At 32.8% G+C, this 13,871-nt stretch overlaps 1 protein-coding gene across 1 annotated transcript; it reads left to right on the top strand.

The window, feature by feature from the left end:
- The first annotated feature begins 6,701 nt into the window (after positions 1-6,701).
- Positions 6,702-11,034, top strand: LOC109803128 (polygalacturonase QRT3). The gene is made up of 4 exons (XM_020364578.3): positions 6,702-7,135; positions 7,340-7,567; positions 9,298-9,874; positions 10,465-11,034. Exons 1-4 carry the CDS (start codon positions 6,923-6,925, stop codon positions 10,923-10,925), a joined length of 1,479 nt encoding a protein of 492 aa, XP_020220167.2. The 5' UTR covers positions 6,702-6,922; the 3' UTR covers positions 10,926-11,034.
- Positions 11,035-13,871: the final 2,837 nt, after the last annotated feature.

Genomic DNA, 13,871 nt, shown 5'->3' with positions numbered 1-13,871 from the left:
CCGACTAAGTAAAGGGGGGGCAGCTGTAGACCCCTAAAATTGTCCGGGTCGGAAATAAAGCTTGAAGACTCTTGAGGACTGAAGGAAAGTCAGCCAGAAGGACTCATGGAAGGCCCTAGGAGGATTCTCTGTAGGTCTAGAGGTCTTGTAATAGCTCAAAATAAGGAAGTGGAGGGAATGAAGCCCAATACGGCCTCCCAAAAGTTCAGTACGGCCGTATTGAACATTTTGAACTACAATACGGCCGCACTGAACTCAATACGGCCGTATTGAGGTTTCTTGAACTTCAATACGGCCGCACTGAACTCAATACGGCCGTATTGAGGTTTCTTGAACTTCAATACGGCCGCACTGAACTCAATACGGCTGTATTGAGGTTTCTTGAACTTCAATACGGCCGTACTGAATTCAATACGGCCGTATTGTAGTTCAAAAACTCAATACGGGCCGTATTGACTCCAGGGCCCGTATTGCGCCTGTTCCCTATAAATAAGACGTCATTTGGACGTCATTCTACACTTTTACACTGAGTTTTAACCCTCTTCTTGAGTATTCTGGGTTTTTTTGAGCAGTGCTCTGCCTAGAAATCACTCGGAGAGTTGATCCGACAAAGTTCTCGAGTTCTGAGCTTTTTGCTTGAGTCTCGAACTGAGTCGAAGGGAAATCCTCCAGATTTCCATAGTTAAAATTTTCTAGGAGGGAGCGAGCGGGCTTGTAGAGCGAGGGAACGCCACAAAGCTTCCCAGTTTTACTTGAATATAAAAGCACGCTTCAAAGGTTTCTTCTTAAGACCTTCCTTTTACTGCTTTCTGTGTGTATATTTAACTGTCATCATGTAGATAGTTAAGTTATAATTGTTTAGAATAAATAGGGGTAATTTAGTAATTTCGCACTATTATTTTTAGAAATAATCTGTCATAGGGAACCCGAAAGGGGCGCTGTGGGGTGCTAACACCTTCCCCACGCGTAACCGACTCCCTTACCCGACTCTGGTTGTCATGGCCGAAGTCGATTTTTGAATCGATTGCCTTAAACTTCTTTTTCCAATGTTTTGAGTAAAACATTGGTGGCGACTCCATGAACCCTTCCTTTTTATGAAAACCGCTAATCCATGGAGGGTCCCGCTTGGGATTAACATGGATTGGTGAGCCTTTTAATAAAATTGCTCGTTTGACAAGGTCTCAGTTTGAGAATAAGTCATTCTAGCAATCCATATTTTTAAACAAATAAAAGAGTCCAACCATCCTTCGCGAATGCCGAAAGCCCGTTTCGGGCCGGTGGCGACACGGGGTAATGACGAATCATCTATTTGTGAATTTCAATTTTCAACTTGAACAAAATTCTCACCCATCATTCGATTCGGAATTTCGACGACTGTTTAGACTGATGCCTCACCTTCGAAAAATTGTTGTCCATGAGTCGGAAATTTGCCGACTTTAGTCGCAAAGTAATCTTACTCAGACAATTTTCTGGATTGTCATATGAGTTAGAATTTTACCGACTGGATACACAAAGCATCAATTTTACTTGGCAAAATTTTATAAATTGTCATATGAATCGGATTTTTACTTAGATTATCATACGATGCGGAATTTTGCCGACTGGATACAAGAAGCATCAATTGTCATATGAATCAGAATTTTACTTAGATTATCATACAATGCGGAATTTTACCGACTGGCTCCGCGAAGTATTACTCGTTCTCTTCATCTCTTTCACCACCGTCTTCGTTGGCAACTATAGTTTCCAGATTCACGACCGATATTGACTTATCGACCTCTCGGCGACGCTTAAGCGGGGTAGCACCCGCCTGTTTCTGCGGAAGGGGCGCTCCAGACTCCGCCACCTTCTCGGTCGCCGACCCTTCAACCCCGACAGCTTTGGACGCTTCTTGCTCTTTCCACAGTTTCCGAAGCTCTCGGTTACTTAGGCTGGCCATGTTTTCTGCAATAAGTTCAGCAATACACTATGTTCACAATTGAATTTTGTTAAGTAAAGCAACGACAATAATCACAGAAAAATCGTAAATACCTATGTAGATTTTCAGTTCAGTGGGCCTATTTTCTAAATCTAGAAGTTTGGCAGTGTTGAAGATGGTTTTGAGGTCTTCAAGTTTTTTAACCTCCTCTCGGTCATTTTCCGATAAGGCATCAACCTCTAACCCCTTAATAGGCGAAGGTCTCTCACACCAATACAACGGGTACCCCTCGAGCAAGCTTTCGTTACCCACCGTACAACGAATCCGGAAGTAAGCCCTCTTAAAATCTTTATAGGATTGTTGGAATAGGGATAACAACCCCCTGCCCATAACTCCACCGACCGACACCCAACTACTACGTTTAGATATCCGACTTTCAAAAAAGTAAAAGAACTTGTTGACAGTCGGCGAAATACCGAGGCCTGAGCATAAAATCTCGAACCCACGAACAAAAGCCCATCCATTTGGGTGATGTTGGGTGGGGGCCACATTTAACACTCGGAGTACTCCTTTCTCACACTCGGTAAGGGGCCACCTAACTTTAATTTTGGAAATAAGTGTAGCATAACAAAATGTGAAACGTTCTAGCGGCGGAGCACTAGGGGAACTAACACAGACAGGTTCCTTATCTACACACGACTCGCAAATAATAATACCAGCACCCTCACTACACACTACGTGCTCCCGGCAAAAGCCATCCATGGCAGCACAAGAATTCAGGGATGAATCACATCTTAGCACATCGTCCCTAACCCATTTGTACAAGTCTCTATAACTTACAGTAGCCATTTCCATTTTATAAATAAAACCTAACTTTACTAACGACAGAGGAAGGATTTGGCTTCAAAATAAAAGCTACTAAGACGAGGAGATAGATGCGCGTACCTAGGGTTCACCCTCACAACCTTCTCCCACCCAACACAGGCACAGAACCGCCGTGCACCGCCGTAGACCACAAGAAGGCAAAAACTATCACCGGAGGAAGGGGACGCGCATAATAGGAGGCAAAAGCAAAATCAAAAGTTCCCAGATGATGGATATTTATAAGGAGAAGGGCCGCGCGTGAGGGGTGAGGCCCAAGAGTTACAATGCGCGCGTGGTAATTGAGACCCAAGGGTCACAACGCATGCGAGACGTTACGAGACCTGCACTGGAGGGTCCCACACCCTCGACTTTAATGACAAACACCTCCACGTGGCACCGCATTAACTCACATCCTGCAACGCCGGTTTCGCAATAAATGCATGTCTCTTCGTTGATGAAATGAAAAGACACTTCTTGTCAAGTCCCAAGGAGCCAAGAATCGAGGCGACAGGCGTATCGCCCCATTCCCGACATGTCTACAAGGGCCACATTTCAAGCCTTTCCGCCTTATAGGCTCAAGGCTGGAAGGCTAGTGGACCGTCCCAGTTGCAGTCCGACTGGCACTCCCCGCGCGCACAGGACCGACTACAAACCCACGAAACATCCCAGTGGGAAGCCTGTCGAGTCCCAAGGGGCTAAGAATCGAGGCGACAGGGGTATCGCTTTATTCCCGACATAGCTTACCAGGGGCTACACTTTAAGCCTTTCCGCCTTATAGGCTCAAGGCTGGAAGGCTAGTGGACCATCCCGGTCAGTACCCGACTGGTCAACGTGACCCGACCTGACTCCACCATATGTAGCAGACTGATTAGAACCTAGGCCGACCCCCTCTTTTAGGGGTACTCGGTCTATGACCGACTATGCCCCTCGCATGAGCCTGGCCGACCCCACATTAATCCCACTTGTCTAAGAACCTACTCGGTAAATAACCGACTAGGTCCCCCAAATGGTCCTAGTCGGTCGGGAGCCGAGCCCTACCCCTTATATCGATACCATCCTGTGGCAAGGGTAAGACCCCACCCTTGCTCATCAGTTATTTTATAGATAAGAGCGGTTAAGGAAATCCCTATATTCTCGAGGCCCGCGAGGCCTATAAGCAAGAAGACTATATAACCTAAAACCCTAGAGTTGAGAGGGCAGATTACACTTTTAAATGCTCTGGCTCTAAGGCACGATCTAGGAAAAAACCCTAGTCCACCCTTTGGCCGGAACAGATTGTAATATGCAAGTGCCTAGCAATCCTTCAACATGCACCCATATATTTAGAATATTATAGACAAAAATAGTATCAAACTAAACCCTGAATAGTCACATTGTAAAGTTAATAGTGAGGTAACTCTTGACTATTACTGGCTTTGGATGAAGGTACATTTGTCCTAGATTGGTTTATGCACATAAACAGGTGGGATTCTAGGCAATTATCAATCAAGTGGGCATATCAAGAATGAGTGGAAGATCCTTCGTATCATTCAATGTAACTTGCAATAACATTATAGTGGTGCACCACTTGCTCTCTAGTAATAGCTAGGTGATCTTCAAAATGAAACGAATTATCATCCATCTCAAACAGTGTAGTAGGTACAACTTAAAAGTCATACATAAGATGATTGAGGAGTAGTCCAGAATTAAAACACCATAAAATTAGGAACATACAACATAATTTAAAATTGAAACTAAACTCCTAAAATTAAGAAACTAGTAGTCAACTCTAACTTACATAGAACCATATCTTATTCTAATCTATATTTTTCACTATTTGTAAAGACTGCTAAAATTTAGAAAGCAAAAAACAACTAAGTTACTTGAAATAAAATCGATCTCCTTATATATATAACATCCGATCAATAACTACACAAAAAATATATTATTTTATTTTTTCAACAATATATTAGGTGCTAGAATGTATTTAAATATTAGATTAAAAAAATATAAAGTCATTAAATTAGGGTTTCAATTTGATTTAGTTCTGAATATAGTATAATTATCGAACAAAAGAATGCAATTTTTTTGTTTTCAAATTTTAAGATTAACGGTTTGTTCAATTTAATTTTTTTAGACGATTTAATGCTTTATAAATTGCCGAGCACCTCTAGACTTCGTCCATCGATTTCTGAAACCAACAAAATTTGAACACATTAACTATTATAGGCACTAAAACAAACCAAAATTGAGCAGAATCTGAAAAAACAAAAAACTAAATTATCATTTGAATGACAATAAAATAATAAAATTAGAACTTAAGATATTAGACATTAGGTATATAGACTCCCTTGATATTTGTAAATAATTTAAATTGTTTTCCAAAATTACACATAACATTTTTTGAAATTAATAATATATTTTTTATTTAATTATTTCTTATCTAATTAATTGATATTTAGAAAGAAAATATTAATCATCTAAAAATTATGTCAACTCATCTTCAATTTTAATAGGAGAAAGAAAGGGTTTATCTCATTAATTTTTGAATATTTATTATTTTTCTCAAAAAATTGTTAATTGATTAAGAGTTATGGTAAAGAAATAATTAAAGCAAGAAAAAAAAATTACAAAATAGTTCTTATGAAAAAATAAACAAAACAATAAAGTGAAAACTTGTTATATATAAGACCATAAATAATAATAATTTTACGAAAAAGGAATAAAAATAGCACTCTCTTTAATTGATTAAAATTATTAGAAAACATAAAATTTAATGGATTTCACAATTTAATGATTCTCTCTTTAAATTTCGTAATTTTCAAAAAATTTAATAAAAGATGATGTATTAAGAGAAATGTGTTGTTAACATTTCTCTTTTACAAAATTAACTTTATTATTAGTTATTTTTGTAAGAAATGATGCAACACACCAAAAGTATTTTAAAAAATAATTAGAAATAGAAGTACAAAATAACAGAGAGTTGAATTCTTTTTTCTCTTAAAAGCATCGTTAAAAGAAATGCTTCACACACCTGATTAAATATCTTTATTCATTAAATGATTTCATATTTTTATAATAAAAATATAATTTTAGGAACAAATAAGTGACACTGATAATGTAAAATAACTTCATGTTATGATTCAATCATTGTTCCGATAAAATAATATAGTTATCACCAAAGTATTCAAGTCTCTTCTTCCACACTATAATGTGTTATATATATATATATATATATATATGAAGAGGGTTCAAATACACCGGTGTAACTCTATCAATTCTCAACTATTGATCAACTTTTAATCTAACAGTTCTAATATAAACATAATAACTTATAATCTAACGATTCAATTCTCTCTTGCGTAGGAAGGACCAAAAGCAAACCTTGTGCGATTTCAATTTGGCTGTGCGAGTGAGAGGTAGGGTAAGGTTGAATTCGTGTATGTAGGAGGCAACGTCGTGCGATTTCAATTTGGTTGTAAGAAGGAACGGCGTATCTAGGTGTTTGTTTGCGCGCGAGAAGGAATTGAATCGTTAGATTATAAGTTATTATGTTTATATTAGAACCGTTAGATTAAAAGTTGATCAATGGTTAAGAATTAGTGTAACTCTTTTAGAGTTATATATATATATATATATATATTCTCTTAGAGCCATGTTCTACTTTTTAACATTGTACCCCTTATTCACTAGATCACATCTTAGAGCAATTATTGTAACTGTTATTTTTTTTATTCTTTATCCCCTTATTTTAGCTACATATCCTGCCATAATTTTTGAAAAAATAATTAGATTCACATACTTTTTATAATAACCACCATATTTCACTTTTCACGCATAACTATTAGGTTGGTTAAAATCCCATACAATAACAAACTACTTCTTATGATGAGTGGTTGAATTTTATAATAAATAAGTTATATATTAAAAGGTAAATAAAAAAACAGAAGAAAAACATAAAATTGGGATGATATGCAATTAATTTAGAAGCATGCACACTATTAGGTTTCGGCAACCGTGTCACTCTATAAAGTCTCATGGGGAACATGCATGCAGAGAGAAAACCAATTCAAAAGAGAAGCAAGTATCTTAAAGAGGGGGAGCAACACAGTTATATCTACCACTAACACTTTATTGCCTCTCTCTTTCTCTTAATAGTATATGAAAAACCAAATTCTACATTCTAAACTCGTTTCAGTATCCAAAACCATGAGATTCTCAACCTTAGCCTTTCTCTTATTGTTGGTGGTACAAGAAGCCACTTGCTTCAGCAAACACACACCACTGCCTCATTTCAGGAACAAACTTAAGGATAGAATGGCCTCTGCCCTCTCCCAACCACCATCTCCATCTCCATCTCCAGATACAAAAAATGTAAGTCACATTTTTTATTTTTTTCAACTTTTTGGCATTTAATTAATTTATTCTCCCATATCTTTAGTTCTAAGTGTACAATTATATTAAATACTCATAAGGGAAACTTTGTCATACATAATAATCTTTTCTGACTCGAACATGATTGTGACAATAGTGCATATTTATGCAAATTTAATAGTGTTGATTTTGAATATGAATCAGAGTGGTAGAGTGGTGTACCCAAGTGAGTATGGTGCAGACCCCACAGGAGCAAAAGAGAGCAGTGATGCCATTCTGAAAGCAGTGGGAGAAGCTTTTGGGTTGGAGAGTGGACTTGAGATGCTTCAAGGGATTAAGGATCTTGGAGGGGTTGTGATTGATCTGCAAGGTGGAAACTACACTATCAGCAAACCCATCACATTTCCTTCCTCTGGTGGTGGCAATGTTGTGGTCAGCATTTTCTCTCATTCCCTCTTTTCATGCTTGCCTTTTGGTTGCTGCTTACTGTCTTTCATCTGGATATGCCTTGCTTTTGCATAAATCTTTTTAACAAAGCAATAAAAATAATAAAAAAAACTTTGCATCTATTCACTTAATAAAAGAATAAATGATATTTACACACAATATCTAATTATAAACCATAAGTTTGTTAATTTGTATGATAATTATATTAAAAATTATAATAAAAAATGAAAATTTTAACTGGTTATCGGTGTAAAATTTTTATACTAACTATATATATGCATATTAAACTCCCAGAAACAACAAACCACAAGCCAAATTTCATGGGTCAAAGTTTGATTTACCTGTAACACAATGTTGATTGTTGAAACTTGAAAGGGAAGTGTTTAGCAACTCCCCTTCAGTCACGCTTCATTGCTAAGGTAATCATAGTAAAATATATATAAAAACAAAAGCATCACTCTAGCCATTGAACTTGGATTCATCTAATTCAAACGTTTAGGTGAATGAAGCCAAAACAGGGGTCATGGTAATTAATTTCTAAAGTTATTTATATAGAAAAAAAAAATCACATTATAACGCTTCATTTGATTTTAATTTCTTGAATACTCATTATTTTTGTCACTACTATAAGGTATTCTTTTGCTTGACTACCATTTTCATAGTTATGAGAGTTAATGTATGAGGGATATATGATCAAAGACCAATGACCATGTCATTCTCATATATCCTCTTAATAAATTTTAAATTTTAAAATTTAAAATTAATTATACACATATTTTATAGTATTTTTTTTTATCTGACTTTAAATAAAGGGGTTTTAATAATATACTTTTCTAACATAGTATTATTGATTAAACTAAATTACAAGAGAAATTCACAAAATTTTGTAATTTTTAATAAATTTTACTCTTATATCTAAAATTTTTTTTAGATCTTAATTCTTATAACTTTTTTTTTCTCTCTCGCAAAATAATTGACCTTTTAAAAGTTCAAAGTCTAATTAATATTTTTTTTTCTCAGTTATACTCCTATTTAATATGTACTTTCTCCAACAACTTCTACCAAGAAAGAAAGAAAATTAAGCAAGAAGAAAAATCATCTTCTATATCAGCAAATCCTTAACGGAAATGTGCACTATAAGTATAATCATTTTGGATATCTTGTACTCCACGCATTTTTTTTTTTGAAGACATGATCATATATTAATCAATTATATCCGCATTAGATTAATCTTTTAACTAAACTGACTCAAATTTCTTTCCTATAATTTGAATTTATTATATTTTGTATTACGCTTGGACTAAACTAACTTGCAATTGATGCATACACTTTCATTGTTAGTATTACTTTTCATGAATAATCTTTGTGCTGAATCTTTGATTGATTATATAAAAGACTAAAAGGAGAGATTGAAAAAAATAATACTCCGATCAACATTTATGACTTATTAGACTCTTACCATCTTAACCATTAACATTAGTGTTTTGGTGAGAGTTGAGATAGAATAAATAAAATCTTATGTTTATTTTTTGTTATCTGATAACTCTTATCCAAATAAAACAATTCTTACCATCATTAGCCAAGCTTTAGTAGATTGTTTAGTTAAGAAAACTATACATGTGAGAAGTTAAATTGAAGTAATTTTTGTTGGCAATAATGTTGCAGTCCTATGCTTAATCTTCTTGCACTTAAAAAGTACATAAATGATTGATCAGGTAAAAGGAGGAACATTGAGAGCTTCTGATTCATTCCCCACTGATAGGCATCTTGTTGAGTTATGGTCATCAAATTCCAAAAAGCATCCTAAAACATCAGTTATCAGCAGCACAAAACTTCAGCAACCAAATGGTATTTACTATGAAGACATAACATTCAGAGACATTCTCTTTGATTCTGGCTTCAGGGGTGGAGGCATATTCATTGCTGATTCAGCCAGAACAAGGATCAACAACTGCTTCTTCCTGCACTTCACCACAGAAGGGATTCTAGTCCAAGGGAGCCATGAGACCTTCATCTCAAGCTGTTTCCTTGGGCAGCACTCAACAGTTGGTGGGGACAAAAGGGAGAGGAATTTCACTGGCACTGCCATTGATCTTGCCAGCAATGACAATGCCATCACAGATGTTGCAATCTTTTCTGCAGCCATAGGGGTTGTTCTGAGGGGTCAGGCCAACATGGTCACTGGGGTGCATTGTTATAACAAAGCCACAGGTTTTGGTGGCATTGGCATTTTGGTCAAACTGCCTGGATATTCACAAACTAGGATTGATAATTGTTACATGGACTATACAGGTATGACTTATTATATTCTTACACTTAGTTTCACTTTCATTTCACATTTTAGAGAAATTATTATATGGTTCATCACTATGACCGAAGAGCTTATGTTGACCAGAGATATAGTCAATATATATAATATATAAATAAAAAATAATTCTTACTTTATAAACTAGTCTTATATATTTAAGTTAGATTCAAATTCACTTTCTTAAGATAATATCAAGAGTTTATCTTAGTAATTATTATTTGACCGCTAATTAGATTACTAATTATTGAATTATTATTGGATCATCTTCAAATGTATAGTTTTGCAAACTTTATACTCAAAATATCTGGTTATTAACATAAAAAGGGTTTATTAGAGGATATGTTAAGTTCAAATTCACATTTTTAAGAACTATGGTTCCAAATAATTTTCATGTTATATGTAAACGAGACTATGGATACGAGGTAATCCTAAGTTGTTTTCTCCATCTCCATTTTTTTTCCTTATTTTTCTCTTCATTTCTTATTACATCATTTGTCACATTTACCAGTTTTTTTCTCTCCATTTCCCTTCTACTCATAGACCAAAAATTGAACTTTTTTTTTTTTGTATACAGGTATAGTGCTGGAAGATCCTGTTCAAGTTCATGTGACTAATGGGTTTTTCTTGGGGGATGCTAACATAGTTTTGAAGTCAATTAAAGGAAAAGTTTCTGGTTTGAATATAGTTGACAATATGTTCTCAGGGAACTCCAAAAGCAAGGTTCCAATTATAACTCTAGATGGTGAATTCAGTGAGATTGATCAAGTGGTGGCTGATAGGAACAATGTGATGGGGATGAGTTTGAGATCAACGGTTGGGAAGTTAAGTGTGGCAGGAAATGGCACAAAGTGGGTGGCTGATTTTTCAAATGTTCTGCTATTCCCCAATCGGATTAGTAATTTCCAGTATTCATTTCATGCACAAGGGGAGGACAAGTTCTTGGCACATTCTGTGACCAATGTCACTAACAATGTTGTAGTTGTGGAAAGTGAAAAACCAGCTCAAGGGCTTGTTTCTTTCTTGGTTGAACAATAAGTTGTATATGGGTTTTTTGGGTCTTCTCCATATCTCATAAATAAAATTGTGATTCATGACTTAATTTGGATTTTTTTCCCCTCAATTTTCTTTTTCGTGGATTTCCTATATTAAATAGACGGGCTTAAAAAAGTATCGATTATAATATTTGTGTAGAATTGATAGAAAAGAATGTACTCTTTCCATTTCATTTCATTTTTTCACGCTTTAGTAATTTTTATTTATTTTAATTCATAAGAATCTAAAATGTTTAAGAATATATTAAAAGGTTACATAGTTCTTTTTATGAAATTAGACATATTAATTGTAATTCTTAAGTATTATACCAAAATCTTAAACGCTAAATATAGAACAGATGAAATATTAATTATAATATTATTAAATATATAATATCGATAATAATTAAATTAAATAAAAATTAATTGCATTTATAACAATAAATGTGCGATAACGTATTATGTTAATGAATAATATGAAAAATGAAAATTACGGCCTGTTTATGCTAATGAATAAATATGAAATGAAAGTTAATTGAACATCTATTAGTTTGTTTAAGAAATCTAACCATTTACTAAGTGTGTTAATATAATTAATTATTTATTTAACCACTACTTCAATTTAAATGACTTAAAGTTCATAATCCTAGCATTTAATTTCCATCTTTCCTTTAATTATATTGATAACATTTATTTTATATAAAAGTTATTAAAATATAATTTAGAAAACTTAACACTTAATTTAATAATAATTATTATTATTATTATGACAATCATAATAATAATAATAATAATAACAATTATTATTATAATTTTTTCGTATATAATAACAGTTTGAAATTATTTGGTAACCAACAAATAAGTCTCCTCAAATTTTGTGTAAGCTTTCACTTTCGTATTTATAGTGTAAAGCTACACTTTTAAAATGTAATGATATATGACAAGTTAATTAAGTGGTTCGTGCTCTTTTAAAAATGTCAATCGTTAAAATTGTACCCTAACTCCATGTTTTTGAATTTGTTATTGTGTGTATTAACAATCTTATTTAAAATGAAATTATATAATTTACTTTTGTTAAAAAAAAATATTGTTGATATGAATTTTATAATTTGTTTTATGATAATATAAAATTAGATGACATTGTAAAATATATTTACATTTTCTCTGCTTTTTTACAAGTATTTTTTATATCATGCTTTATCCTTAATAATGTATATAAAATAATATTTTATATCTAGATTATACTTTTGTTTACTTTATTTTTTATTAATTTGCAATTTTGATCCTTATTTTAAAATAGAGATATTTTATTCTCTATTTTTAAAAATATAAAACATTAGTTCTATCATTAATTTTATATTCATTAATTAATAAATTTTGATATTGTTTATTGATTTGTTACTACTTAAATGACATGATATTTAATAATATGACATATAAAGATAAAAATAAAAAAATAACCTAAAAAACATCTTTATTTATATTTATTTTAACAAGTTATTAGTATTTATTTTCTTAACAAGTCTCATTTACATAACTTTTTTATCTCTAAATGTTATATTACTAAATGCCACATTATTTATAAGTTTAAGTAAACCTTAAAATTTAACTATTAGTAAATATCAATTTGATAGAAGGATTCAAATATCGTACTTTTAAAATTAAAATGACTAAATATTTTTATTTTAAAATAGAGAAATTAAAATTAAAGATCGACGAAAATAAGGAAATAAAAAATAAAATTTAACTTTTTTACTAGTGTTTTTTTAATCATATTTTATCTAGAACAATAAAAAAATTCAATTTCTCTGAAAACACAAAAAATCTTCGGCCAATTGAAATAATGTATTATAATTATATTTGTTTGTTGGGATATAAATAAGTCCCACATCAATAAAATAACACAACAAATAACAACTTATATAATACAAACATAATCCTCTTATAAAAATAATTCTTATAAAATATCTCTTCAAATAAATATTATAAAATAACTCTATCATTCTCATCGGTATTAATGACCAATGTTAATATTATATTTATAATTATTATTGAGCTAAGGTGAACCACAAAAGTTTTGTATCCTTTCCAGCCTTATCTTTAGTACAATAACATGTCATGGGTGAAAGTGAGAGAGGTCAAATTAGAACAGTTTGAGCGACAACTAAATCAATTCCAGCCACTAATGAGAATCGCACATCAACTAATTAACTAGAAAAGACATTATCTTCTACCACTCACATTACCGGAAAGAAATAAACAACACCACCACTCTTTCAAAAAACCAATACAAAACTTCAATATGTAAAAATGTTTTTTTTTTATTAGTAAATCGAATACGACAAATGGAATTACTTTAAAATTCTTGCCAAACTTCACTAAAAGTTGTGAGCGAGATTGTTCCGAATTGAATGTGTTTGGTGAATTTGTTAGACATATAAATATAAGAGTTAATCATTCATATACTTTCAGTGTAAAGTTTTTACACTGATAATCAATCAAATTTTTTAAATTATTTTATTTTATTTTTATTTCATTAAATAAGTAATTGACATGATATTATTAAAAGATATAATTGGTTGTCAGTGCTAGGAGTGTTCATGTATCGATTTTTTTAAAAAATTCGAACTGAACTGAATCGAACCGTTTTATAAAAGTGGATTGGTTAACCGATCCATTTTTTATAAAATGAATCGGTTTGATTTTTTTAAAATATGGATCGATTTTTTTGAAATTGGATCAGTTCGGTGTGGTGCAATTATCCACTTTTTACTCATATGTCGGTTTTTTTAAAAATCAAACTGAACCGAAACCGGTCCACTTTATAAAAATGGATCGGATAACTGAACCAAGTTTTATAAAGTGATTTGGTTCGAATTTTATTTCAAAATAGATTGAATTTTTCAATACAGACCGGGTCGATTATGGATCGGTTCGAATCAATTTAAAT

The sequence above is a fragment of the Cajanus cajan genome, chromosome 1, assembly GCF_000230855.2.
Source record: "Cajanus cajan strain Asha chromosome 1, NIPB_CcT2T_4, whole genome shotgun sequence".
NCBI lineage: Eukaryota > Viridiplantae > Streptophyta > Magnoliopsida > Fabales > Fabaceae > Cajanus > Cajanus cajan.
The sequence above is the reverse complement of the archived record's forward strand: the minus strand, read 5'-3'. Positions and strand labels throughout refer to the sequence as shown.